Source organism: Aethalodelphis obliquidens, unplaced genomic scaffold (assembly GCF_003676395.1).
Source record: "Aethalodelphis obliquidens isolate GAN/ISIS:26980383/991018 unplaced genomic scaffold, ASM367639v1 scaffold14, whole genome shotgun sequence".
NCBI lineage: Eukaryota > Metazoa > Chordata > Mammalia > Artiodactyla > Delphinidae > Aethalodelphis > Aethalodelphis obliquidens.
In genome coordinates, this window is record NW_020837958.1 from 39,144,854 (window position 1) to 39,172,362 (window position 27,509).

General features: G+C 44.6%; 2 protein-coding genes across 22 annotated transcripts in view; one reads left to right on the plus strand and one right to left on the minus strand.

Annotated features, from left to right (window-relative positions):
• PGAP2 (post-GPI attachment to proteins 2) overlaps positions 1-4,890 on the minus strand; it is a 25,933-nt gene extending 21,043 nt beyond the window's left edge. For 3 of the 13 annotated variants that reach the window (XR_003434563.1, XR_003434562.1, XM_027115581.1), the window contains exons 1-2: positions 4,516-4,864; positions 1,728-1,902 (exon numbers count right to left, since the gene is read on the minus strand). Coding sequence is in view for 11 of the 13 variants with exons in the window: in XM_027115581.1 (XP_026971382.1) it covers positions 1,728-1,902; positions 4,516-4,760 (420 nt within the window). In the remaining 2 variants the exon portion in view is untranslated. The other 10 variants (XM_027115577.1, XM_027115580.1, XM_027115578.1 and 7 more) reach the window with 6 other exon arrangements.
• A 7,677-nt stretch (positions 4,891-12,567) lies between these two features.
• NUP98 (nucleoporin 98 and 96 precursor) overlaps positions 12,568-27,509 on the plus strand; it is a 103,939-nt gene continuing 88,997 nt past the window's right edge. For 7 of the 9 annotated variants that reach the window (XM_027115598.1, XM_027115594.1, XM_027115591.1 and 4 more), the window contains exon 1: positions 26,174-26,268. In XM_027115598.1, the coding sequence (XP_026971399.1) occupies positions 26,193-26,268 (76 nt within the window). In that variant the 5' untranslated portion in view covers positions 26,174-26,192. Of the gene's footprint in view, positions 12,723-26,173; positions 26,269-27,509 lie in introns of those variants that run through there. The other 2 variants (XM_027115592.1, XM_027115595.1) reach the window with 2 other exon arrangements.

A 27,509-nucleotide genomic window follows, 5' to 3' on the forward strand; every position in this document is an offset into this window, starting at 1 on the left:
TGTGTGTGTGTGTGTGTGTGTGTGTGTGTGTGTGTGTGTGTGTGTGTCGGGGGGGGAGTCCTATCCATTTATTCAACAAATACTTTTTTTTTCCCTGGCCGCGCTGTGTGGCATGCGGGACCTTAGTTCCCCGACCAGGGATCAAACCCATGCCCCCTGCAGTGGAAGCACAAAGTCATAACCACTGGACCACCAGGGAAGTCCCTCAACAAATACTTTCTGATTCAGATGCAGTGCCCATCTTCAAGGAGCTCCCAGCCTAGTAGGGAAGAGAGACACAAATATAATGTGATAGAACCATATCAGAGAGAACACCTGGAACTATGGGCACCCAGAGGAGGGAGTGATTAAGCTTGCCCCATGGAGGCTGCAGAAAGCTTTTCGGAGGAGGAGACATATGAGAAGGGTTTTGCAGGATGAACAGGAGTTGGCCAGGGTAATAGAACATTTGATGCATTATCTAAGGTGAGAACTAGGTCAGGAGAGGCTGTTGGATGGATCCTTTCTGATCTTCCCCCTCTGATCACCTGGTCACCCCCTTTTCTTCCAGTCCTGTTCTTTCTGATAGCTCCCAGCCCTGAGTCTCACCAGGCTGGCTGCCCACAACTCAAGGCCCACATCTACCCACTGACAAATCAAGAAGAGGGAAAACTTGAAGTCATATGAACAAAAGAAGTGGGCCCCCATGCTTGCCAGCCAGATCCCACTCCTGGTTGTACCCCTTTTTCTCAAGCAAACGCTCTTTATAGGAAGGTGGAAGCTCAGCTGATTGGGGGCCTTCTGAGCTCTCTGTGAGGCTAGTTCAAGGGTCCATGTCCAGGCTCTGCCTCTTTCCCACCTAGAGACCCTTGGCTAACTTCCTCTCCTGCCCTGTCTTCCAACTTGACAATCTCCTTTTCCTCTTCCTCCTTCTGCTCCTCCCCTTTCACATTTCCCAAACCACTTTCCTATTTCCTCCACCTGGAGCGCTACACTAACACTGAGAAGGAGGAGGACAGGAATTAGCAACCCTGATAGACATGGGGAAACTGAGGCTCAGCCTCTGAAATTCAGGTAATATACAGAGTCAGTGGATGAACTAGCAGGATAACAAAGGTCCACACAGGTCTCACCCCATTTACACCCATAACATACAGAGAAAGAACTCTCACAACTTTCCTCCTGGCCCAGCACCCTATATCCCTGTCCAAGAGGGTGTATGGCCACCTATGGAACCTCAGAGGTCATGGGACCTACCCCAGAAAACACATGTACACACACATAATCAGGTCCCCAACCAGACAGACACAGATATAGTCTCTCTCACACACATAGCCCACTCAAAGCCATTATAGTCATGTCCCTCACAGTTAACACATGCACATATACATAATCACATTCCCGTAGGGACAGGCACAGCCCACAGTGCCCCACTAAAAAGCCCCAAATGCCCTCTAGCCCAGTTTTTTTCTCTGTCCCCCAGAAAACCCTGGGGCTGCTGAATCTGCCCCTCTATGAACTAAGGATTGGGTTCGGGGTTCTGGGGCTGCCCAACTTCAGGGACCCTGGCCCTCAATGACCTCCGTTGAAGGTGGAGGGAGACTATTCCTTGGGACCTCAATTTGCAGGCATCCCCCCAGCAGCCCAGTATGTTTGATGGCTAATCCTGTTACAACAGACTCAGGATCCAAAATAGATCTGATTGGGCCTGAACATGAGGTATCAGTGCCCCCCTCCACAAGCCCTACCCCACAGTGTGTGGCCGTAGTCTCCTTGAAGTGGAAGAGCAGGGACCAGAGGACGCAGAAGAGGAAGGCGACAAGTGGACAGCAGACCGTGACCAGGGCCACCAGGGTGAAGCGGAGCCGGACCAGGGTCCCATCCCGATCCAGTGGCAGTGGGACCTCGTACATCTTGTCAGACCTGGGGATGGAGTGGTGTGCTGTCAGGGCCCAAGGTAGTGAGGCTGGGACTCAGTGGTGAAGTTAGCCCTTGTGCTCAGTCCTCAGCTTAGCTATGCTATGGGGTGGAGAGTCTGAGAAGGAAGCCACCTAACCCCTAAACTTGGACAGCTACTGCCCTGGATGAGGAAGATGGACTGAGAATCCCATGAGAACATTCACCCTCAATTTCAGAGGAAAGACAATGAACCAAATCTGTGCTAAGATGAAGACGGAATAGATAGAGAAAACTTCTTCTCATCCCTAGGCCTGGCTTGACAGGCCTAGTACTACAGGAGCCGGTTGAACTAGTCTCTCTTGTTTCAGGAAGCAATCCTAAAACCTCCCAGTGAACAGAATGGCCCATCTCCTCCCCCAGGCCTTGGAACCTCCATGTTTCAGGGCCTCCTATCAGCTCTCACTGCTTCACCCACCGGCCCGGGGTGCTTCTGCACCTTCAATCCCTTCCCAGCTCTGTGTGCTCTGTGTGCCTGCACCGCAGTCCACAGCAGCAAGGACTCCATGGAAGCCAGCAGAACCTCAACCCCCTGCCTGTCCCCACCCGCTGCCTCACGTGCTCTGAGGGTGAAAGGCTTTGCAGAATCAGGCCTGGTGCTAGCCTGGGCTTGCTGTTTGCTAGAGAGAGCTGCCTGGTCAGCTTCTGGAGGCTTCCCAGTGCCGAGGGGCCTGTCCGCTCCCCTCTGGAGACTAGGTAAGGGCTCCTGAGGACTGGGCTCCTCCCCACTGCACTCCCCCACTCAGATGAGGATATGAGGTCATGCACTATACTACTAGCCAAGTATATACCAGCAATCCTAGCCTGGACCCCCTCAGTGTATAGAAGGAGAAGTTGAGGCCAAGAGAGGGGCAGGACCCTGCTCAGGGTCACATAGTAAATAGAAGGAAGAGCCAGCAGTGGGCAGATGTGGGGCTCACAGTGTCACAAACTGCAGCTCTCACCTTCCTTGACCCTTTGCTCTCTGGGCCAGAGCTCTGGGCAGAGAGGTCAGGTTACGTCAGGTTAGGAGGGAAAAGTGAAGGGGTACCTGTCCATAGGAGGAAAAAAACTAAAAAACCAAATCTTATATAAATGAGTCAGTCAGCCCCGTTCCCATTTTAAAGACAGAGGAACCAAGACATAGAGAGAGGAAGGTCTTTCCTCAAAGCCATATGCTGAACCTGAGGGAAAGCCATCCTCAGAATTTAGGCTTCTAGTTGCCAAACTAGGGCTGGCTCTGGATACATAAAGAACCTGCCCTTCTGGACTCCAGGACCTTGCCTGGAGATCAAGTCCTAGCTCTTCCTGGCCCCGCCCTCAGGACGCTCTCCTAGTCCCGCCCTCAGGAAGAACCCTGACCTCCAGGAGGCTGGCCTCATGGCATCTGGAACAAGCCAGGTGGATATGCCTCTCAACCATCTTCCTCCACCCACCTCTCTGCCAGGCTCCATCAGGCAGCCTGCCCCAACTGCTCAACCTCCTTCCTCCTTCTGCGGGCCGGGGGTTTCCCAGGAGCGGTGGAAGTGGCTCTGGTGGCCCTCCCAAACCAAGCACATTCCTACAGTCCTTGGATCATCCCCAAAGACCTTCCCCACCCAGCCCAAACCCAGATTCTGTGGTTGCCATGGTACTAGTCCCCCCTTCCAACATCCCTTCCTGAAGCCAGCTGCTCTGGATCCCTCAGGAATCACTGGGACCCCCAAACCAAAGACCAGATCCTCAGGGAATGACTAGGCAGTGCCCAAGGCAGGGGTTGATAAGGTTTGAGGAACAGTCTGTTCCACTTGTTGGAGGTATGCCTAACCTCCCTTTTAGCTGTGTGACCTTGGGCAAGTCACCTAACCACTCTGGGCCTGTTTTCACAGTTGTACAACATGGGGATCTTGTGGTTTGGATAACTAATAAGGCCATACCAACTAGGTCATTCTACTCTCCCAGGCTTCAGGACAGGGAGCTCACTACCTGAAGGGCAGCTGTCCAGCCCCAGTCAACTCTAACTTCCACACAGGTACCACTTAACTGAAAACTGCTTTCTTAGGAGTATCCCTACCTTATTTCCAAAGATCCTCAAAGATCTTCTCAGCCTCCAGTCCAAATCCACACTTACTGGGTGCCTTCTGAGTACTAGGCACCCTGCTTAGCACTAGATATACATTGTTTCTTTTAATTCTCACTACAACTCTATGAGGTAGGCGCTAGCTATAGCCTGTATATTTCCATTTTACAGAAGAGGCAAGTGAGGCTCAGGGAGGTTAACATTTGCTCAGGGTCACAGGCTAATAGCTGGCAGAGTTGGGATTTGAAACTAATCTAAAGGGTTGCAGGTCCCCGGCACCTCTCTCCTGGGGCACCTAAGGAAGAATCTGGACTAGGAGTGCCGGCGGGGTGAAGAAGGGAGAGCTCACTCTGGAACATCGGGCCCCTGTCAGGGAGCAGAGGGGAAAGGGGTCAGCTACCCCAGCGGGCACAGCAGCAGGTCCTGGACAGACACCAGGATCCCCACAGCCCGGGGCCGGGCCCCGCGGAGGCCAGACCGCGTGGCCGAGCTCCCCCAAGTGGGGCTGCCCGGCAGTCCAGCACACCCATCTCCATACTCACCCAGGCCGTGGCGGCGAGGAGGCCGCGCCGGCGCAGTCCGAGAGCAGGGAGCACCCGGGGGAAGCCCAGGCCGGGCCCGGGGGGCGAGCGGTGGGGGGCGGGTCGGAGCGGGAACGGCGGGGGCGGGGCCGGCGCGCTTGGGGCGGAACTTGGGAAGGAAACAGCACCCAGATCCTCTGCTGGCCCCTCCCCGCTTCTGCGGCCCGGGACCCCGGGCTGTCCCCCTTAATCTGGCGTCCCCTCATGCCATGCCGATCCAGCACTGGTCAGCTCCACTAATTCCAGCTGCATGGGGGCAGCCGGAAGAGCACTGGACACCTGGGTCTGACACGTTGGATCAGCCACCTTGTCACTTACCTCTCGGCTGCGTTCCATCACCTGTTGAAAGAACATAAAATTAATTCAACAGGACCTCGAATTTTCTCATTTCCTGACCCCAGTCTCTACCCACCTCCCACCCCAACCTAGACGAAATTATCCAGTTTCGCACTTCTTAAACATTAAACCAGTTTGGCCCCAGCCTCGGCGCCCCTTCCCCAAACTTTGCTCCCCAGAGCCCAATCGGGGCATTTCAGCAAAGGGCAGAGTGCCTCACAGGGAACGAGATCCCGTGGGGCTCACCGGAGAAACTCTGGGCCACAGCTATTCCCACCTTTGATCAGGAGAGGGCGCCCTGTCTCCCCTGTCGAAATGCAGAGAGCGGATCTCCTGCCCCCCAACCCCACCCTAGTCCTGGTCCCTCTTCACCATGAGAGGGCTGATCCCCAGAAACCAGCCCCCAGCCAGGGTTCCTTCCCCACCCTGACTGACCCCCTAAAGGAATCTGAGGGGGACTCTTGGCTACCTTTGTAAAGACCATCCTACCTCAACCGGGAAAAAGAAGGAAGGGACCAGTAATCCCTCCTACAGTTACAATGTGGGATTGTCAGAGCACCTGCAGCAGGTGGAGGACATCTGACCTAGACACCGTTACCATCACATTTTTCCCGTTTAAATCCCCACAGTAATAATTAGCACATTTTGAGCACCCCCGGTGTCCCAGGCACTTTTCTACTTTTTTATGTTATCCCATTTAATCCTGATAAAAGCCCTATGAGGTAGATACTATTAATATCTCCATTTCACCAATGGAAAACAGAGAAGATGAGTTACCTACTCACACAGCTAGTAAGTGTCAGAAGCCAGGATTCGAGTCTGGCACCTGAGGTCATTCCCTTAATCACTATATACTGTTAATTCGGGGAAACAAAGGCCCAAATTTGATTAACTTGCCAGAACCCTTTTGCATGCATCCACTCTTGTTCATTTACTCAGCCTAGGCCCCCTCTGTGACAGGCCCTGGGTTGGGCAATGGTGGGGGACCCAGAGATATCGTGCTCACTCCTGGGGGTCCAAGTCTACAGGGAAGGTGTCTTATTCTAAAAAAAATAGTTTTCTTGACTTGAATTCTGCCACCCCTCCCCACCCCACCCCGGCCTTTAAAGTCCCAGGGCAAATGAACAATTAGTAAAACTAATTGTTACTGAAAGAACCACTCCCATTTAGTTTTGATAACTGGATTTAGGTTTTCTTCCTTGGGGCTTCACGTGATGCTCTTTGTCTAGCTCCAACCCACACATGCCTGCTCCTGGCCCCTGTTGCCAGTCTTAACCCCTTGTCTGTTCCTTTGGCTCTAAGTACCATTCCCTGAGGCTGGGTCTCTTCTCCCTGCCTCTAGACTACCCCCCAGTGCCTGAAACTTGAGGTGCTCTAACTGGCCTTTAGTTCTCTGGTGATTTGGGCACTTCCCCACCATACAGTCCTCAGTCTGTTTCCTCATCTGTAAAATGGTTTTAGGAATATCCACATTATAGTGTTGTTGTGAGAATTAGATGAGGTAATAGAGCAGTGTGCCAGGTTGATGACAGCTAGATGTGTCAGCAACAGTCTGAATTTGTCCTGATTGAGCCTTTTCCGAACTGTCTGACCTCAGCTGTCACTGACCCTCTCTGAATCTGTTTCCTCCACTGTCAGTTTGAAAGACTATCACCTACTTGATTTATATGAGGAAAAGTGGAAGAAAAAGATGAGTTCTTACTATGTGCCAGGGACTATATATGCATTCTCTTATTTGATCCTCTTAATAATCTGATGAGGTAGGTTTGATGAAAGCCATTTTACAGATTAAAAAATTGAACAAGCATCTAAGCATCTAGGCTCGACCTTATTCAGGACGCTCTCAGTGTTTGCTGAACTGGCATTTGTCCATTGTCCAAGTAGCTGCTGCTGCTGTTGAAGCCTTTCAGTGTCTCCTCCCTCCTGGTTGGTTTGCCTGGTGCCTGGACATATCCCAGAGAGGCCTGTGCCTGAAACAGCACCACTATCTTCAAGCTTTAGCCATGATCACTGCTCCACTCCCCTTTCCACATACACATACCAGATATCCCAAGCTCACTGAGCATTTGTTTTCAGGGATGTTCCAGCCCCCAGGAGCATAGGGCGGTGTAGAGGTGGGGGGCAGAAGAGGGGAAGTGAAGGTGGGATATAGTTGTCAAGGAAAGCTTCCTGTAGGAGATCTCCTTCACTCCTTCACTGCCCTCCTATCTCTCCATCATTCTCCCCATTAGCCACATTGGCTCTTCTTACCACACAGATCTGATCATGTCCCGCCCTTGTGCCTTGTGGCAAAATAGTAAATTTTCATGGCTTTCAGCATCAAGGGCAAATTCCTTAGTGTGATGTTCAGTATCCTTCATAACGTGGCCATCCTCTACTCCAGCAACCACTTGTTTTACATTCTAACTACACTCACCTCTTTCATGGAGCCTTTTTTAACTTCCTCCTTATCTCTTCCTACCCCCCATGATCTGCCCACCTCCCCACTCCTCAGGCAGCCTTGGATGGCCTTCCATCACACCCTATGAGGGCTCTAACCACAATGAAGCAAAATAATCTGTTGCCTGTTTCCCCGACCCTCCTGGCAGCTCATTTAAGGACAGAACCTCCACCTGTTCCGTTTATTTCTGAATCTCTCAGCTTAGCCCAGGCATGGGCATACAGTAAGAGTCCAGAAAATATTTGCTAGATTGATTTAATTGAACTGGATTTTGAAGGATGGGTAGGATTTAGATATATCAAGAAGAGATTTAGGAACTGCAAGAAAGGCCTTTGAAGAATGACTGCTGGGAATAGAGGGTGGAGGCAGAGGGTGCATGGCTCGGGGTGGGGGTGGGAGGTAGGTAAAGTGACAGAGACAGAAACAGTGCTAAAAGCATCCAATTTCAGGCCAAACGCTGCCCTGCCTCCTAGGCAGCCTTAGGAAAGTCTTCCTGGGTTGAGGAGGAGTGTTCTTTTTTTCTTCCCAGAGATCTTTCTCATGGCAGACACATCCTTCTTGGATGGCTTTAAACTATTTACCCTAGGCTCACCCATCTTGCTCCAGCTCCATTCTGCCTCAAATAGTAATTACATCTTCATTGTTCTATAGAACATTCTTTAGCTTCCCTATCACTTCTTTTTTATAAAAAATTATTTATTTTTGGCCGTGTTGGGTCTTCGTTGCTGAGAGCGGGCTTTCTCTAGTTGCAGCGAGCGTTGCGATGCGCGGGCTTCACATTGCAGTGGTTTCTCTTATTGCGGAGCACGGGCTCTAGGTGCGCGGGCTTCACTTCAGTAGTTGTGGCTCACGGGCTCTAGAGCGCAGGCTCGGTAGTGGTGGCACACGGGCTTAGTTGCTCCGTGGCACGTGGGATCTTCCCAGACCAGGGCTCGAACCCGTGTCCCCTGCATTGGCAGGTGGATTCTTAACTACTGTGCCACCAGTAAAGCCCCTCCCCTATCACTTCTAGGATGAAGTCCCAGTTTGCACCCATGGATACACTGAGCTCTTTCCTGGTCCCACATCTCTGTTCTCCCTGTTCATCTGGCATGGAATGCATCTTTTCCTTGTCTCAGCAAACTCTACCCTTCCTATAAAGGTATAGATTAGCATGACACTTTAGTGAGTTAGGCATGCATGCAGTAATTTCTAGGGCTATCACTAAAATAATAGAAAAAGAATTTAATTTCCAAACTGATGCAGGAATAAAAATGAAGTAATCCAAAAGAATGCAAGAAAGGAGATTTAAATGGCCAATAAGCACGTGAAAAGATGGTCAACATCATTAGTCACCGGGGAAACGTATAAAAAAAACCACAGTGAGATGCCACTTCACACCACCTAGCATGGCTATAATTTAAAAAGAAAGAAAAAAGAAAATAACAAGTGTTGGCAAAGATGTGGCTGGCAGGAATGTAAAATGGTACAGCCAGTTTGGAAAACAGTTTGGCAGCTCCTCAAGAAGCTAAATATAGAGTTACTATATGACCCTGCAAATCCACTCCTAGGTATAAACACAAGAGAATTGAAAACACATGTCCACAAAAAACTTTTACATGAATGTCCATAGCAGTACTATTCATAGTAGAATAATGGAATAATCATTATTCATGATGAAACAACTCAAATGCCATCCAACTCATGACTGTATAAACAAAATATGGTATATTCATAAAATGGAATATTATTCTCCTATAAAAATGGGTGAAACTTTGAAACATCATGATAAGTGAAAGAAGTCAGACACAAAGGCCACGTATTTTATGATTCCATTTATATGAAGTGTCCAGAGTAGGCAAATCCATTGAGACAGAAAGTGTACTAGTAAATTGCCAGGAGCTGGGGGGAAGGGGGAGATGGGGAATGATTGCTAATGGGCCTGGGGTTTCTTCTGGGATTATGAAAATGTTCTGGAATTATATAGTGGTGGTAGTTGCACAACCTTGTGAATATACTAAAAACCTCTGAATTGTACACTTCAAATGGGTGAATGTTATATTATGCAAATTATATCTCAATTTTTAAAAAAAAATCTGGCAAAGAGCTTGGCCTCAGTAAATGGCAGTTATTTTTACCAAAAAAAAAATTTTTTTTTAAAAAGCACAGAAACAGAACATCTGGGGCAAACAGAAAGTCTAAAATGTTAGATAAAATCCTAAATATACCAGTAAATTCGTTAAATGCAATTGACTAAATGCTCTAGTTAAAAGTCAGATATTCACACAAGATTTATATAAATCTAATTATATGTCATTTATAAACATCACCCTTCCTTATCAAGTTATAGGAAAAGAAGGAAATCAACATTGACTGCATGCTTACCATGTACCAAACAGGGGCCCAGTCCTTTGCAAATTTCATGATCTTATTTGACCTTCACAAGCACCTTATGAAACAGAAATTATTGTGCCCACTTTATAGACAATGAAACTGGTGCACAGAACAATTAAATAATTTGTGCAAGGTCTAAAAAGTAGTAGATCTAGGACTTGAACTTAGATCTGTTTGAATCTAACTCTGCTGCTCTTTCCAATGTACCATATAAGAAATTTAGAATCATCTCTCTGGAAGGAAGTCTCGTGTTCTTTTATAATTCTGCAGTCCTTACAGGTCTCTATCCTCCCTGGGCATCAATCCTTCAGAGCTGCATAGAGTGAGTTCTCAGGGCATGTGTGAGAGAGACTGGAAGCTTCCAGGACAGAAATGGACTTTGCTTAGCTCTGTCTCTCTTGGCCACGGCAGAGTGTTGAGCGGTGGACATCTCTGGGCTCCTAATGCCCAGGACAGAGCTTGGCTCAGCAAGCTTTTGAGAACATGCACCAAATTCCTTGGCTTTAGAGGAGAAGAAGGCAGATGATGACAATCAAAAGGGGTATTATGAGAATTAGGCAGAGTAAGACTATGTGGGCCTAGGAAGCCCTGGTCCACAAAGAAGTCCTTCCTGGGGCAGAAGTCCCTGGGAATGATGAGCTTGTAGGCCACATGCCTGCCAGAGTACCTAACAAGAGGTCCTTCTACTTAGAAATCACCATGATCACAGGAAATTCCTCCCTGGAGCACTCCTTGTCCAGTGTCTCTCCCTCCAGTCTTCCAATAAGTATACACTACTTAAGGGACCCAACTCCTGCACACCTGCTAGTACTCTGGACTAAATACACTCACTCACACAAGACATATCTCTGAGCTCCTTTTCTGTGTCAGAATCCATGTCTTAGAATATTTAGAATGGGAATTCCTTAACATTTTTAAAGAATACAAATAATATCTATCATTTATTGAGGGTACCTGTGTACCAGTTACCATATGCCTCAGCTCATTTAATTCTCACAACTCTGTGAGGCAAGTACAATTATTACCCCCATTTTACAGACAAGGAAACTGAGTTTCAGAGGGGTTAAGAAATTTGCCCAAAGTTCATACAGTTAATACATGGTTGGGCTCAGATTTAAACCCAGGGTTCTCTGACTCAAAAGTCCCATACTTCTTTTCTATTTAAGAAAATAATTCTCTCATTCATGCATCAAACATTTAATGCACACCTATGCTGTGTGGCTGGCCTTAGGGACATCAGAATAAATAAGCAGAGGAGAGCCTTAAACAGAGCTGGGTTTGAGGATTGGAAGGTGAGAAATCAAAGGTTCAGGAGGGCAGTGAGGAAGCTACTGTAACTCTCCAGGGAGACCTAATGACTTTCTGATGCTGAATATAGGCAAGGGAGGGTGGAGGGAAAGGAGTGATGTTTGGATGGAGTAGTTGGGGAAAGGTGTCTGGAGTCAGATGTTTAGCTTTCCTATTTGACCATCCACATATTTATTTTTTTCTTTCTTCAAGCACCTACTGAACATCTACAATGCACTAGGTTTCTTCCATCCATTATCTTATTTTACCTTTACTACCAGATCACTGCATTTTTTTTTTTTTTAACATCTTTATTGGAGTATAACTGCTTTACAATGGTGTGTTCACTTTTTGACTAAGTAACTCTAATCCCTTGCCACCACTGAAAACCCAGAGTGATTTAAGTTTATCCATGTTTTGGGCAGGGCCCATTTCAATTTTGTAGATATGTCCCAGGAGGAGGGGATGGTGGAGCGGTAATCCTAATAGGTTTTGCTTTCTGAACACAGTCCCTGCTATTTTGTGTGGGACCCACAGTCACTAGATCTAGTTTCTAGAACATGCTCAACCCACCCCCTTGAGATATCAGGCTTCTGCTCCGGGCTAGGCCTTGAGGGAAAGGAACACCAACTTGAAAATGAAGCTCTGGCCTTCAAGAGCCCGGCACCAGAAGATAGGAAAGTAAATAACAGAATACAAAGTAACAAGGCTGTAACAGAGGCCTGCCCAAGCATTACTCCAACTAGCTGTGAGAGATCCCAGAGAAGCGGGAACATTTCAACTAGACTTTAAGAATAAGTAGGGGTTCCTAAAGTGCAGGTGGGAAAGAAGTTCCGAGAATTGTCATTTGTACCAAACTCTAAGCTGAACCATTCCCTTAAGGCACCTCTAATGTTCCTAACGTCCATTCTAGGGATTCAGAGAGGGAAAGGTTGTGTTGGGGTTGGCATGGGTCAGGAGACAAGGAGGCCAGGTTTGCGGGCCTCGGAGCAGCTGCAGGTGAGCTACGCAGATAGACCTCCTAGGAGGTCCCTCCAGCTCCGCACGTGGTCTGGCCAGGAAGTAAGGGCAAGACAACGGGGGAGCTTTCCCGTCACAGCCCGAGGACTGGGGAAAAGTAAGGGGAAAAGAATAGTTACCATGCCATCCTGGAGCCTTCACTCTGATTGGCCCGAGCATCAGCAACCCGAGTCTCTCCGCTCCAAAGAAGGGGGCGGAGCCTCAGCATAGCGTCATCACTCTTCTCCCCTCCCCCCGCCCGATGTAGCCACTCACCAGCCTACCTCTAGGGGCCCTTGTGACGTCACGACTCCCTCCCAGCCAACCGCGGCGGCGAGGGGCCGTACTTCATGTCCCTCCCACTGCCCCTCCCGCTTCCTCCCCCTAATTCCTTCCGTCCCTCCTCTTCCCCCTCTCCAGTCTCCCAAAGACAGCCCTCACGTTCGGTTTCAAAAGACTCTAGGTCCAATGCATAACAGGGTGGGCCTAGAGTGGCGGCGGTATCTGCCAATGAGCAGACAGCGAGGGCGGAGCGCCCGCAGCGAGCCTCTGACGGCAGGCGGCGTGTGACGCAGTCGGGCCCTCTGCGCGCTGCGCCCGAAGCGGCGGTCGGTAGCGGAGGTGGTGGCGGCGGCGACGGTTTTGTGGCGGCCGCGCGCTGCTCTCTGAGCGGCGGGTGGCAGACGGGCCTAGGCCCTCACTCCTGACACTTCCCGTCCCCCACCGCATCGCGGTAAGTCGGGAGCCGGGGTGGTGGCGGCCGGGGACCGGCAGGCTCCACCTCCTCTCAGGGCGGGCGGGTTCGCGGGGAGTCCCAGGCCCTCTCCGCGCCCGAGTCTCGAGCCGGGGCGCGCACCTTCTGCCCTGAGGGAGGGGGCGGGGCCCGCGACCCTGCGGCCCCGAGGCCCAGCTTTTCGGGCTCCGGGAAGGAGTCGCTATCGGTGGGATCTGGGCCCTGGGGTCTCGCGTTGCAGCCTACGTTGAGGGGCGTCCCTTTAGCTGGTTGTACTCATTCATTTGCCGGGCGGTGGTTAGGTGGGCCGGCCCTTTGCTGGGGCAGCGCCTTGAGACCCTGAGTACGGTTTTCCCAGCACTTCTCTGACCATCGTGCGGGATGGACTTTATGTGCCTTGGCTTCTCCAAGGGGAAATTTGCAGCCCCAGGGGAGTGTGAGTGCGTCGGGAGTTTGTTACCTTTTTAAAACAGTATCTGAGAATTAAGGTCGGTTTAATGGAGTGAAAGCTTATTTTCTGTTCTCCCACGTGTTCCACGTAAAGCTAGACGAGGTGAGGTTTTTGAATTACTATCGCCATAAGGACCTTAGAAATTAAGCCAATCCCCCTACTCTACGTTAAATGCAAGTTCTATAGGTGGAGAAACCGAGGCCTAGAGAAGAAACAGGATTAGCCAATGCTACATCTGACTCAGTGTAGAAATTTTTCTACTACACTGCCCGCCCTGGGTGTTCCAGCCTCCCATTACTGAGGATTCCCTTTGGAAGACTGGAGGGGTTAAGGTAGGGACATGGATAGTTAGGAGCAGACCTAGTCTTCAATAGCGTTTCCGATTTAGTTACTACCAGCTCTGTTCGTGGTCAGGCAGACGCTTCATTAGTTCACCTAGACTATGAGAACTAAACTTACAAGTTGGTTAAAGAATGTTAGTTATGTTATGTATTGGAAATGAATCGGTAAAACTACATGTCATTGGCTAGTTTCCTGTCCCAGGTCTGAAATTTTTATTTGTGACAGCTGCTGGGGACTCAGAAGAAAGAGTCCAGTTAATGAACTACAGCAATATTGCAATAGAAAACCAGAAATATGGACAAGATTTAGAAAGGTACACAGCAGTCATTTTGTATTTCTTGTACCTCGGAACTCATAGCGCCTCTCTTACTGAATTCGAAAATTGTAGTAGAATGAAATGAGAAGATTAAACTATTTTGGGAGAAGAAGCTAACTGGAAGAAAGAAAGAAAAGAGCAGTGATCATCCCCTGTGACAGTCTTATAAATTCAGAAGGAAACACTTGTTGACTGAGTGAGTGACAGACGGTGTGTTTGGAACTTGATCGAAGAAGTTAGGATATTTAAAAAACAAACCAGAAGTTGGACAGGAAGGAGGTACTGGGAAATAATTTGATAAGGTTATTTTTTGACTCTTCATTGAGATTTGATGAAGGCCACTTTGGTCTGTTCACATAAGTCAGATTGTCACTTTCCTCTTGTTTAGATGACGAAGCAAAAACTGAAAAATGTATGTAAGAGCAGAAGAGAACCGTAGTCTTAATACTAAGAGGTGAACAGGGTATGTTTTCTGTGACATGTTCTCTTCTGGGAAGCCTTTCCTGGCGTTCTTTCCCCTGCAAGCTTCCATAACACTTATTTGATACTTCTATTTATAGCACAAATCATTTTGTATTTTAGCTGTGTCTTTTTATTAGACTGGTAAAAAAATTTTTGACTTTGTATTCAGTTTGCTTAGCACAGAGTAGGCCCGCAGTAAGTGTGCTTGCCTGAATGGATAAACAGATATGGAGGAGTTAAGCCTAAAAATAGTCTATGAAGAGGCTGGGTATTTGTGTACTCCTGAAATACGGGGCCCAGATAAGAGGACCCATACCATTCGTGTGATACACGGTACTTTGGTACCTGACTTTATTCATGTCCACTTGCTCCTGGATAACTAAGAACAAGCACAACTTTTAGGGAACCAAGTTCATAGCTTGGAAAAAATCAGTAGTATTACTTTATTGTGATTTTTTATAGTAGCAATTAACCTTAGGAAGAAAGGGGTAGTAGTACTGATATTTAATTTCCAGTAAATAAAGAGCACATCTGCAATTATGCAATTTGTCCAAAGTTTAGGAGATTAAGAAATTTAGAGATTTACCAGTAGGTATTAGAGACAAAGTATGTAAACAGCGTTTCTTAAGAACTTGGTGCATTCTGTGTGTTTGGAATTGAACCTAAGTATTTGGCATTTGTGTATTGTAGTATTTTACCCATAAGGTACTCATAACACCCCCTCCCTAAGTTGTAACAACCAAGAATGTCTCCAAACATTGTCACATGTTACCTGGGAGGCAAAACTGCCCCTGAGTGAGACCACTGCTCTAGAGAAAACGTTCCCAGTATTTCAGTAAAAAAAATCTTACCTTTATCATGTCTGGTCTATGCTTGTGGAGTCCGCTAATAAGTTGCATCTGGTTGAAACTGTTCTCGAAAACCCTTAAATTGTCAGAATCTGGTATGGGAAGCTGAAAAGCTAAGAGTCCTAGAGTCACTTTCTTTAGTTTCTCCTTTCATTTCTGTGGTAACCTCCCTTCCTCTGAGATAGGAGAAATCAAAGTCCTGTTTGAAAGGAGATAGGTTGTTGGGTAAATAGAGCAATATTTATTTGTTTTTGTGGAAGAGGGCAAAAAAGAGCTTGTAGTTGAATTGATACAATTAAATGTGATGCTCTGTGATTCCATTCTCTTTCCATTTCACTGATACACGACCTGCCACATGAATCGGAGGTCTTGTCCCATTGTACTGACTCTGAGAATTTAATAAACACTGAGAATTATTTGCCACATTTTAAGAGTTTGTACTTAATTCAGTGTACTGCGAAACAATTGTAATTTTTTAGTAGAGAAATAAAAATGATTTCTTAAAGTATAGGTCTAATTAGCTAAGTCTGGTACTAAGAGTTAGTTTAAGCTGGGAGGTAGTAGGGTAAATTGGAAGGTGTGAAACTGGAGTCAGACGATTAGAAGGAGGCTCTAGCAATGGTCTAGCAGTTCTCAAAGTTTGAGGTCTTGGGACTCCTTTATGCTTCTAAGAATTATTGCGGACTCTGAACAGCTAGAAACTGAAACTAATATTTAAAAGATTTATTGATTTAAAAAATACTCTTACGAAAAGTTACTAAAAAATTTAGTGACAACAGTGGCATTGTTTTACATTTTTGCAAATCTTTTTAATGTCTGGCTTAATAGAAGATCACTGAATTTGCAGATCTTTTGCATTCAGATGGTCGGTATGTTGTTTTAGTTGAAGTATGTGAAGAAATCCAGCCTTATACAGATATATAGTATTTGGAAAAAGTGTTCTAATGACCTCTTCAAATAATTGTAGATTTCTCCTTTGACAGTACACTCAAACCTTCTTAAAGGTTTGTTGCAACATGGAATCTGAAACCATATCATTGAACTTTTGTACAATGTTACATTAAAATTCATTGGTCTGTCTTGCACTTTGAATGGGTGTTTGTTTACCTGTGCATGATTTTATGACATTATATATTGGTCATTAGGAATCATTGGTGCACTGAGTTACGCAGCTCTTCCAAATGTTGACAAATTTACAGTTGCTAATATTTCCACCCATTTCATCAGATAAATCTTTTAAGAATTGGGAAGTTGACAAGCTCATAGTGGTGTACACAAGTTTTCAATATTCCAATTTTCTCTTCAAATCTAAGTAACCATAGTTTGTCATTTATTCTTTGAAATAAAAATGGTGTTCCATTAAAAAAAAGTTGGTTCAGCTTTCTACTCAAAAGTAATCACCCAAGTGTTTTTCCTTGGGACAGCCATTGTATTTCAATATGTAGAAGTGCTTTTGAGTACTTCCCACTTCGTCCCCCCAAATAATCACACAGTATTGAAAAGATGTGTACTGAAATGTCAAGCGTTAATACAATCCATAATTTTTACTGCTCCATCAAGGACATTTAAGTGAAAGTGGATTTTTTTTTTTTTTTGCGGTATGCGGGCCTCTCACTGTTGTGGCCTCTCCCGTTGCTCCGTGGCCTCTCCCGTTGCGGAGCACAGGCTCCGGATGCGCAGGCTCAGCGGCCATGACTCATGGGCCCAGCCGCTCCGCGGCATGTGGGATCTTCCCGAACCGGGGCACGAACCCGTGTCCCCTGCATCGGCAGGTGGACTCTCAACCACTGCGCCACCAGGGAAGCCCGAAAGTGGAGTTTTGTGTGTGCTATAAGTGGGTGGCAGTGAAGAATCCAGTGAGTATACAGTTTGGGGCCGTTGTCTTGTTTCATGCTCAGGTTCTAGGTGTAGAGGTCAGCACAGTTTTTTTTAAAAAGGCAAATAATATCTTAGGATTGTTATGAAAATGGTTTTGACTTCTTGGGCCCCCGAACAAGGTCTTGGGGACTTCTAGGAGCCTTTGGACCACAGTTTGAGAACCACTAATCTAGGGCAATGATTTTTCACACTGGTTCATACAGCTGTAAGCTTCTTTGAAAGGGTCAGCTGATGGGGTTCTACTGTGCCCCCACCCCTCTTTACTTCAGCCAGGGCAGCTTTTGTGCTTATGTCTGTTTTATGGAGTGGGTTCCATAGCTAACTATTTGAAAACCACTGATCAAGGGAAGAATAATCGAATGCCTGAATTAATCTGTTCAGGAAGGGAACAGTTCATCCTCCTTGAATACGTGTTGGAGTCACTCATCATCACACCTTTGTTTAAACCTCCATGTGCTTCTTTTACACAAAGATTACTAGTATCTGCCCCCCGAACCCTTCTTGCTGGAATAAGCTTCTTAAGAAATAGGCAAATGGTTTTGTAAATTAAAAAGGTGAGTAGTTGGGAATGAGGCTAGAGATGTGAAAGGAGCAGAAGTGAATGAATGATCCAGAGTGACTCGGTATATTGTGTGGGGAGGTAATTGTTTTCATTGTTTGCAGTGGTGCTTTACAGTTGTGTTAAGTGGTCAGTAGATGACACTGAAGTATTGGGAAATAAGTCATATTATGTATGGAGTTCTAGCTAGGCATTGATCAATCAAGGTTTAGAGTGGGGGGAAATTATTACATTTTTCTAATTAAAAATATTGTAAAACTAAACACAAACCTGCTTTTGAGGAACTCTAGTTTGAGACAACTTTGTCCTCCTAACAGTTCTTTGGTGTAGGCTGTATAATCCCTATTGTTCAGATGTATCAACAGAAATTGAGATCTGAGGTTGAATATCATGACTTAACTACAATTACACAGTAGCAAGTAGCAGCGGTTTTTTATTCCTCTTTTACCTTTTTATTTTGAATTAATTTTAGATTTACAGAGAACTGCAAACATACTAAGTGGCAGAGAGTTTTTAATATAGATTTGTCTCTAAAGCTAATGTATTCTTCACTACTTCAGTTTGTAAAATGAGTGTTATGTTAAGGGGATGAAAAAATGCTACTCAGCACTATGAGGAAGGAGCTGTATTAGACACTGTGGATTATTTCAAGTTAATTTTACACACGAATGGGAGAAATGAAGCAAAATCAAGATGCTTTTTACCAGGGCAGCAAACAACTCATATACTCAAGTGGCAGGTATAACAGCAAATATATTGCATAACTAAAAACAGCTGGGAGGCATTAGTTTATGTAATAGGGGTTGGAAAGGGGGAGGGGGAGGGGAAGTATTTTTATACTGATAAGAGTCTGAAGGGTCTAATCTGGGACAGTCATGTGAAGCAGGTGAGGCTTGAGCAGCAATTTTTAGAAAGAAAAGGGAACATAGTATTTAGAGAGAAGAATGAATGTTCTAACAAGGGGAATGGCTTGATCTGGGGATTAATCATAGGAAGGATACTGTAAAACAAGTGGATAGTTTTGCTGGGCTATATTATTAGGTGATTAAGATTAGGCCAATCTCTTTTACCTGGAATTCTCCCCAACTCCCATCCCTCCTCTCTCATCCAAGGCAAAAATTAGTATTTTTCTATTCAGTTTATCTGTGATGATAATTCCTGTCTTTTTAATTACTTTTGTGAAGATTAGATGAGAGACTATATGAAAAAGTACTTTGTAAGCTGGAAAGTACTATACTAGTCCATTTGTCTAACAGATATTTAGTGTTTTTGCTCTTTACTGAGTTTGATACAAAGGAACTCAGTGAAGTGGAAAGAAAAAATTACTTCCCATTTGTGTGACTTTCTGTTGTCAGAGAGCAGCAAGCTTGCTTAGTCATTCAGATAGCACTTAAAGTTGGCAGTTGACTGGGTGTTACCATGTTTCAGGGTCTGTCCACCACTTTTCTGGAAGAAAACAGTTTTGTCATTGTGCCCAGAGTTCACAAAGCTCACGAAAATTGGACATCAGTTTATTGAGCTTTAGTTGGGACGGTGGGAGAATACTGGACTACTGTTAACCTGTCATTAAGGCTACCTCTTTCTTATATCTCACAGTCTGAATTATTAATTAGAAGATTGAGCATAGAGAACAGTAAATTTAAGGACATTGTCTCTTTCTGTATAACACTATTTCATTTTTATTTTTTCTTTCTAAATATGTCTTTTTTTAATTTTAAGGGGAAATTGAATAAATTGAAATAGTTGAAAGACACTTTTATTGGGCTGCATTGGGTCTTTGGTGCTGTGCCTGGGCTTTCTCTAGTTGCGGCGAGCAGGGGCTACTCTTCGTTAAGGTGCACAGGCTTCTCTCATTGAGGTGGCTTCTCTTGTTGCAAAGCACGGGCTCTAGGCGTGTGGGCTTCAGTAGTTGTGGTGTGCAGGCTCAGTAGTTGTGGTACATGGGCTTAGTTGCTCTGCAGCATGTGGGATCTTCCCGGACCAGGGCTCGAACCCGTGTCCCCTGCGTTGGCAGGTGGATTCCTAACTACTGCGCCACCAGGGACGTCCCTCTAAATATGTCTTACACCAAAAAAAATTGCAACGAGTGTAAGTCAGTCCGTCCATAGAGGAAGTGGTTAATCTTTGTAGGAAAGTTCATAGAAGCCACGGTGATAACCTTATGAATTGTCAGTCCCTGAGAGAGATTACCTTCCTGGTGACTAGAACTCCCATGTTTGCCAGAGAAGTGTCTCTTTCTCCTGATAGTGCTGGATCAATACTGCCAAATTTTGGTCTTATAGGTTCCCTATTTGTAATGAATGTAAAGTCGTTTCCCTTTAGTTGTCAGTGTTCTTTCTTAAGGAGGACTCTAGGAGCGTAGCTTCTGGAGTAAATAATAACTTTGTGATCTTTGGCAAGTTATTTCTGTCTCAATTTCCCCATTTGTAAAATAAGGATAAGAATAACTACCTTATTGGATTTTTGGGAGGTTTATAAGAGAATTCATTAAAAAGCACTTAGGACTTCCCTGGTGGCGCAGTGATTAAGAATCCGCCTGCTAGGGCTTCCCTGGTGGCGCAGTGGTTGGGAGTCCGCCTGCCGATGCAGGGGACACGGGTTCGTGCCCCGGTCCGGGAGGATCCCACATGCCGCGGAGCGGCTGGGCCCGAGCCATGGCCGCTGAGCCTGTGTGTCCGGAGCCTGTGCTCCGCAACGGGAGAGGCCGCAACAGTGAGAGGCCCGCGTACCGAAAAAAAATAAAAAAAAAAAAGAATCCGCCTGCCAGAATAAAGACGCAGACATAGAGAATGAACTTGAGGACACTGGGAGGGGGAAGGGTAAGCTGGGACGAAGTGAGAGAGTAGCATGGACATATATACACTACCAAATGTAAAATAGATAGCTAGTGGGAAGCAGCCGCATAGCACAGGGAGATCAGCTTGGTGCTTTGTGTCCACCTAGAGGGGTGGGATAGGGAGGGTGGGAGGGAGGAAATATGGGGATATATGTATAGCTGATTCACTTTGTTATATAGCAGAAACTAACACACCATTGTAAAGCAGTTATACTCCAATAAAGATGTTAATTTAAAACAGAAAAAAAAAGAATCTGCCTGCCAATGCAGGGAGCAGGGGTTCAACCCTGGTCCAGGAAGATCCCACATGCCTCGGAGCAACTAAGCCCGTGTGCACAACTGCTGAGCCTGCACTCTAGAGCCTGCAACGCAAGTACTGAGTCCGCGTGCCTAGAACCTGTGCTCTGCAACAAGAGAAGCCACTGCAATGAGAAGCCTGCGCACCGCAACGAAGACTAAAGAAAGCCCGCGCGCAGCAACGAAGACCCAACGCAGCCATAAATAAGTGAATAGAATTTTTTTAAAAAAGCACTTAGAACAGCCCTTGGGACACAGTAGGAACTTAAGTATTAGCTAGTATTATTTACTCTAGGAGGGTTTTAGTTTGGGCCAGGTTAATGTATTTGAAAGGATAAAGACTTGAATATGTGCTATTCCTTTAAACTTGAATGAATTTAGAAGTTCCACACATTTCAGTCTCTAGGATTACTTCTTTCTCTTTTTTGAATAGATTTTTTAATGGAAATAGAGAGTTAGTGCAAATATCTGCATCCTCTAGATCTTTTGTTATTGTTACTAGAGGAAGTAAACATTACAGAAAAGTTTGGGTCCTCTGAATCTCTGCCCCATGCCTCATTTCCATTCCTCTCCCCAGAGACAACCACCTTCATCTATTTTAGTAACCAGTCTCCCTCTTTTACTTTTACTATGTATATTTGTATCAATAAATAACAGTGTATTACCTTTTCTATTTTACAGAAAGAATCTGCCAAATGTATCTTTTTCAACTTCCTTTTTTTCATTAAACATCTTTTACTTGGAATAATTCTCATAGGGTAACTTTGTTCAAATGTTCTGGTGGTGCCTTACTCTTGATACACCATATTCTGGGTACATACTTAGCAGAATGCTCTGATTCACTCCTTTAATTGGGTAATTTAATGTTAATGACATCACTACATAATAAACTGTTAAGTACATTTATTATATGTTTATCATATGAGGGAAACTGAGCTTGGTGTTGAGATACAAGGCCAGATAGGAGAGGTACACAAATAACCCATTCTTACCTGTGTACCTTTCTTTTGCTTTCCCTCTCTTCTCTTTCTAATCCCTTAAGACCTAGTTCGTATTCTAAGTCATCAGGAATTTTTCCTCACAGTTCTCGCCCATTTTCCTCCCTAATTTTGACTTCTTACTTCTTGGCAATTACATGCTCTTTGAGTTCTTAATGTGTGGGTTCTTTCTCTGATTATATCAGAAGTTACAAACTCAAAACCTGTTGGGGCCAGGCAGCTGATGGAGATGAATGATACTGGGTGGGTATTGTGGCACATTAGAGTATGGCTATGACCAAAAGAGACAGTTCCTACTAAGCTCAAGACTCTTACTGCCATGAAGTGATTATAATCCTAGTCTGCTTAATCATTTTTCTGACATATCCCTATTTTAAATGTTATCAGCTAGATTGACAATATATATATATACCTAAACGTTTCAAAATACATACATACATATGTATGTGTATAATATACCGTGTGTGTGTGTGTGTGTGTGTATGTATGTATATATAACAGGCCAAAGAAGTGTCTGGTGGTCGTATCCAGCCATTGTGTGATCTCTTCCCTTTAGCAACCTCTGAATTAAATGATAAATTCTACCAAGAATCTTTCCTTTCATGGCTTCCTTTTGTTGTGAGAATTAATCTAGCATAATTTTAAGTTAGAAGGTACTTCTAAAGTAACTTGATAATGGGACTTCCCTGGTGGTCCAGCAGTTAAGACTCTATACTCCCAGTGTAGGGGGCCCCCGGTTCGATCCCTGGTCAAAGAACTAGATCCCGCATGCTGCAACTAAGACCCGGTGCAGCCAAATAAAAAAAAAAAAAAAAAAAAGTAACTTGATCATTTAGACTGTGTTTTAAAGGCACATTCGTGATGATTATCATTAATTTGGAAAATGAGTACATCTATGTTTCAGACCCATTGTTACATTTTGGGATAGTAAACAAATGGTACTATTCCTACCTTAGAGGAGTTGATTACGTATTGAGGGGATCGTTGGGGGAGGTTGAGAGGTTGACTTCCTTGGGAAGCAGCCACTGACTTGGAGATAATCCTGCATGAGTTTTATTAGAGAGTGAGCTTGGGATCACCATCTGTGGGAGAGAAGGAAGCAGAAATGAGCTGAGGAAGAAATTGAATTGTGATCTTAATGAAGGCCTCAACCAATCCATGGAGAGTATGAAGCTAGAATCACCCTTCAGAATTACCCTAAGGTGGAGCAAAGGTGCCTGGCTTTTGGATATGGTCTATCCTCCGGAGATGATCTGACCTTGGGTGAGGCAGCTCTCAGCTGTTCTGAAGAGGGCCGACAGCTGAGGGCAATCTTTTGGTAGTACTTCTCAGCAGCTAGGACAACAAATCCTTGAGTCCCAAAGGGAGATCTGTGTAGTTGGTGTTATCACAGGTCCACTATAGAGTCAAGATAGTTATGTGTAAACAAATCATAATGTGCCATGGAAGCCCAAAGGAATGACTAATTGCTAAAGGGAGTTTGAGAAGGCTTATAGAAGAGATGTCATTTGAACTAGGTTTTGAAGAATGAATTAGTACGTTGTTTGGTAGGGGCGGTGGGGGGGGCATTTCTCATGAGTCACTGACATTTCATAGCATATTCAGGAAATTGATTTGTTTGAAGAGCAAAGGGTTTAATGTATTAGCCATTCTTTAATTTCTAACGATCATGATAAAAATAATGAGGCTGTTTCCAAAATCTTGGTTGGCTTCCATGGTGATAGTTTTTAAAAAAAACACTTAGAATCCCAGTGTGATCAGGCTTGAGGCTAAACCAGGCTCATCCTTGCCAGAACCAAAAAGATAGGCTGAGCTTGAGTGAGAAGCTTTTTTTCCAGGAGTCTAAATTGGATTTGGTCCCTGTATTGTCCTTGTTCTTGGGTCTGGAACAGATGAATTTCCTTAATATACAGCACATGTTCTTTTTTTTTTTTTTTTTTTTTTTTTTTTTTTTTGGGGCTTTCTCTTTTGGGTGCCTTTTTGTTTCCGAGCCCCGGCTCCGGACGTGCTGGCTCAGCGGCCATGGCTTATGGGCCTAGCCGCTCCGCGGCATGTGGGATCTTCCCGGACCCGGGCACGAACCCGTGTCCCCTGCATCGGCAGGTGGACTCTCAACCACTGCGCCACCAGGGAAGCCCACAGCACATGTTCTTGCTTGTTTCTTAGTATCTTCCATCCTAGGATTGAAGGTGTCCATGGGAAGTCAGAGGTTAAACTGGGGATCTACCACTTATCACTTCTTTGACCTTGGGGAAACTTGCTGAACACCTGATCCTGTTTCCATACGATCCTTTTAGGGTTGTTGAGATAATATATAAGGGCTTGTAAACTGTGAGGTGTTTCTCAGGATATTTTATTACTACTTAAAATCCTTTGTGGAATATATGTGTGATACTAGGTTTTTATGTTAGGATAAGACTGTTTAAAATCAAATTTTGATTGCTAGAAGTTGTGGATTTGGTCTGTAGAACCTAGTGCCACTGAAACCCTAATTAACACTAAAATCTTCTATATGAGGACAGATTTCATAGAGAAAAACTATTAACTAGGCTTTTGCAGCCTGACATGTCAGCTGTATGGAAGATGTCAGATTTACACGAATAGGTTGCTATTTGTGGGGTCAAATAAGAAAACAAATGGCAGATTTAGCATGATAACAATATTACAACTCAGTTTTTACCTTACTGGTGACAGGTCAAAAAATTTAGTCAGCAGATAAAGTGGATTTAGTTGGGGCTGTGACCCAAGACTGCAGTGTGAGAGAGAGTACAATCAAAATGAGTTGGTCCAGACATCTGACCCCTAGCATAACTGTCAATTCTGAATCAACTGTTGAAAAGCAAAACAATAGTACTTCCAAGAATATTTCCCCTGGAAGGGAGAGTCACCAGTTAATATGGTAAAGGTCCAGTCTGTCACTTTGTGACACCTGATAAATTGGGAAGGCAGGAAACTTCAAGCAGATCTCATTACTGAAAGAGAAATGATGATTACCTGAAATGTAGCCTCCAGTTCCAAGGGAATGCATTAGAGTCACTTGAGGAGCCTTTCAAAATGCAAATGTCTACATCCCAATCCTGGACATTTTGGTTTCTGACTTCTGGAATGGGGCCTAGAGGCTTGTACTTTGAAAAGCTTGCCATCTAATTCTGATGTGGCCTTCTTGAACCACTGGTTTCAGTGAGCTTTGTTTAATTGAAGGAGTTATTAAATTCCTGGATGTTAGGATAAAGAACTAAGTGCTGGAATTTTTTTCTAGGGGAACACAGGGGGCAGAATGTTGCTTTCTATAAAAAGCATTTCTTATTTCACCTTTTTTTCCAGTGTTGCACAAAATGTTTTGGATGTTAGAATACCAAAGTGCTAATGGGACACTGGAATATTGTGGGTGGGGCACACCTCAACATGTTATTGATACGTTTAATTCTATTATATGAATGAGGCATATGATTTTACTAGAAGAAAAAAACTACTTCATTATGTGTAAATAATAAAAAAGCCATCATGCCTGTTATAAAATCCAAACAAACATGATTGACTATTTTCTGAGTTTTCATATTTAAAGTAGTTTACTCATTATTTTCTTGTCTGCTGGCAGGTAAGTGGTAGCAGATGTCCTAAGTTTAAGGAAAATTTATAGAGGGGGAAAGTGTTTACTTCTTTAGTAAACTATACCTTTACCTTGTTTTCATTCAGATCTAGGTGGGGGAAGTCAAACTTCATTTTTGTACTTGTTGGAACTTTGGTCCAATTCATTAAGTGTGCCTGGGTGTATAGTTTGGATACTGGAGGGGACTCATTCATATGCAGTGGGGGTTTTGACCAAAGGTTTTCTGTAATATTCCCAGAAGAAGTAGAAGATAGATAAGCAGGGGACCATAGAGAGTAGTGTTAAGAAGTAATCTCAAAAAGAATGTCAGGGCACCAGAATCTCTGGGATTTAGAGATGGGAGGAGGAGGTGTGTGTATAGTTTGAAGAACAATATTACATCATTTTATATACAAGCAAATGGGGGGGAAACTTTACAATGCAAACTGTTGAAACTAAAGCCTGACAAAAATTTTAGCTTCTCAGGTGGTTGGGATAAGAGAATATCCTTGTAATTTTTAATGGGTATTCTGCATAACTTACTACGTGGGACATACCAAAATCTGGTATAGTAGACCTGAAATCTTTATTAAAGGGGGGCTTAGGTTTTTCAAAAAGGTCGAAAAACATTGTTTTAAAGGGATGGTTGTTGGTGGGATATGAAGTTTAACTTCACATTATGGTACTAATTCATTTCAGCTCAACTTTACAAAGTCTGTTTTATCATATAGAGTTTTAGGATATTGAATGAGAGTGAACGTTATGCTGTAGTTTGAATAGACCTAACTAAATTTGTAGAATGATATATTTTTCTGAAAAAAATTCCATTGCATTCTGTGGTCTTTAAAAAGTGATAATTTTTTTCTTCTTTCCAGCTTTCTGAAGATTTTGAAGATGTTTAATAAGTCATTTGGAACACCCTTTGGGGGTGGCACCGGTGGCTTTGGCACAGCTTCAACATTTGGGCAGAGTAAGTTTTAAAAAATAACAAATGAGGGAGAAAAATCTTCAGCTATTATTAAGAATAAATCCACTCCAGTAGTTTTAGATAGGAATTAATTTATGCTTTGGTCTTTATAATAACTTTGAAAAATGACCAGGATATGATCTTGTTAAAATTTTCTAAAAAAAAGAGAAATAAGTTCTGAGTTTTCATGGTTTTCTGATCATCAGTAGAAGGTATTTAAAGTATTGTTATTAATTGGCTCTTTTGGCAGAAATTTATAATTTGTTACTAATTTTCAGACCAGGAAATCCTTTTTTAAATATTGAAGTCTAAAATGCAATTATTGGGACTTCCCTGGTGGCCCAGTGGTAAAGAATCCGCCTTACAATGCAGGGGACGCGGGTTCGATCCCTGGTCAGGGAACAAAGATCTCACATGCCGCGGGGCAGCTAAGCCCGCGTGCCAGAGCTTGCACGCCTCAACTAGAGAGGCTGTGTGCCACAAGCTGCAGAGCCCACATGCTCTGGAACCTGCACGCCACAACTAGAGAGAAGCCCGTTTGCTGCAATGAAGAGCCCACGAGCTGCAGCAATGATCCCGTGTGCCGCAACTAAGACCCAACACAGCCAAAAATAAATAAATAAATCTTTAAAAAAATGAAATGCAATTATTGAGGGACATCCTGGCAGTCCAGTGGTTAAGATGCCCTGCTTCCACTGCAAGGGGCCTGGGTTGGATCCCTGGTCGGGGAACTAAGATCCCTCATGCTGTGTGGCCAAAAAAATAAAATAAAATAAAATGCAGTTACTGAATAACAGCTCTGAGATTTGCTCTGTGAATAAGAAACAACGGTTAAAATGTAAGAGTCCCTAATTCCCACCAGCCCTCTTGAGATCCATTTCCCCTTCCATTCCACATGGCACTAGTTGCCTATAGCAACCCTTACTCAGTTTTAAACTTTTTGTTAAAAATTTATACTTAAACACAAAAACAGAAGGAATGGTATAACGAACTCTTATGTACTTATTTCCCAGTTTCAGCTATCAGCATTTTCCCGATCTTGTTTTTATCCCTCTCTCTCTTTTTTTTTTTTTTAACGGTACACGCGGGCCTCTCACTGTTGTGGCCTCTCCCGTTGTGGAGCACAGGCTCTGGACGTGCAGGCTCAGCGGCCATAGCTCACAGGCCTAGCCACTCTGCGGCATGTGGGATCTTCCTGGACTGGGGCACAAACCCGTGTCCCCTGCATCGGCAGGCAGAGTCTC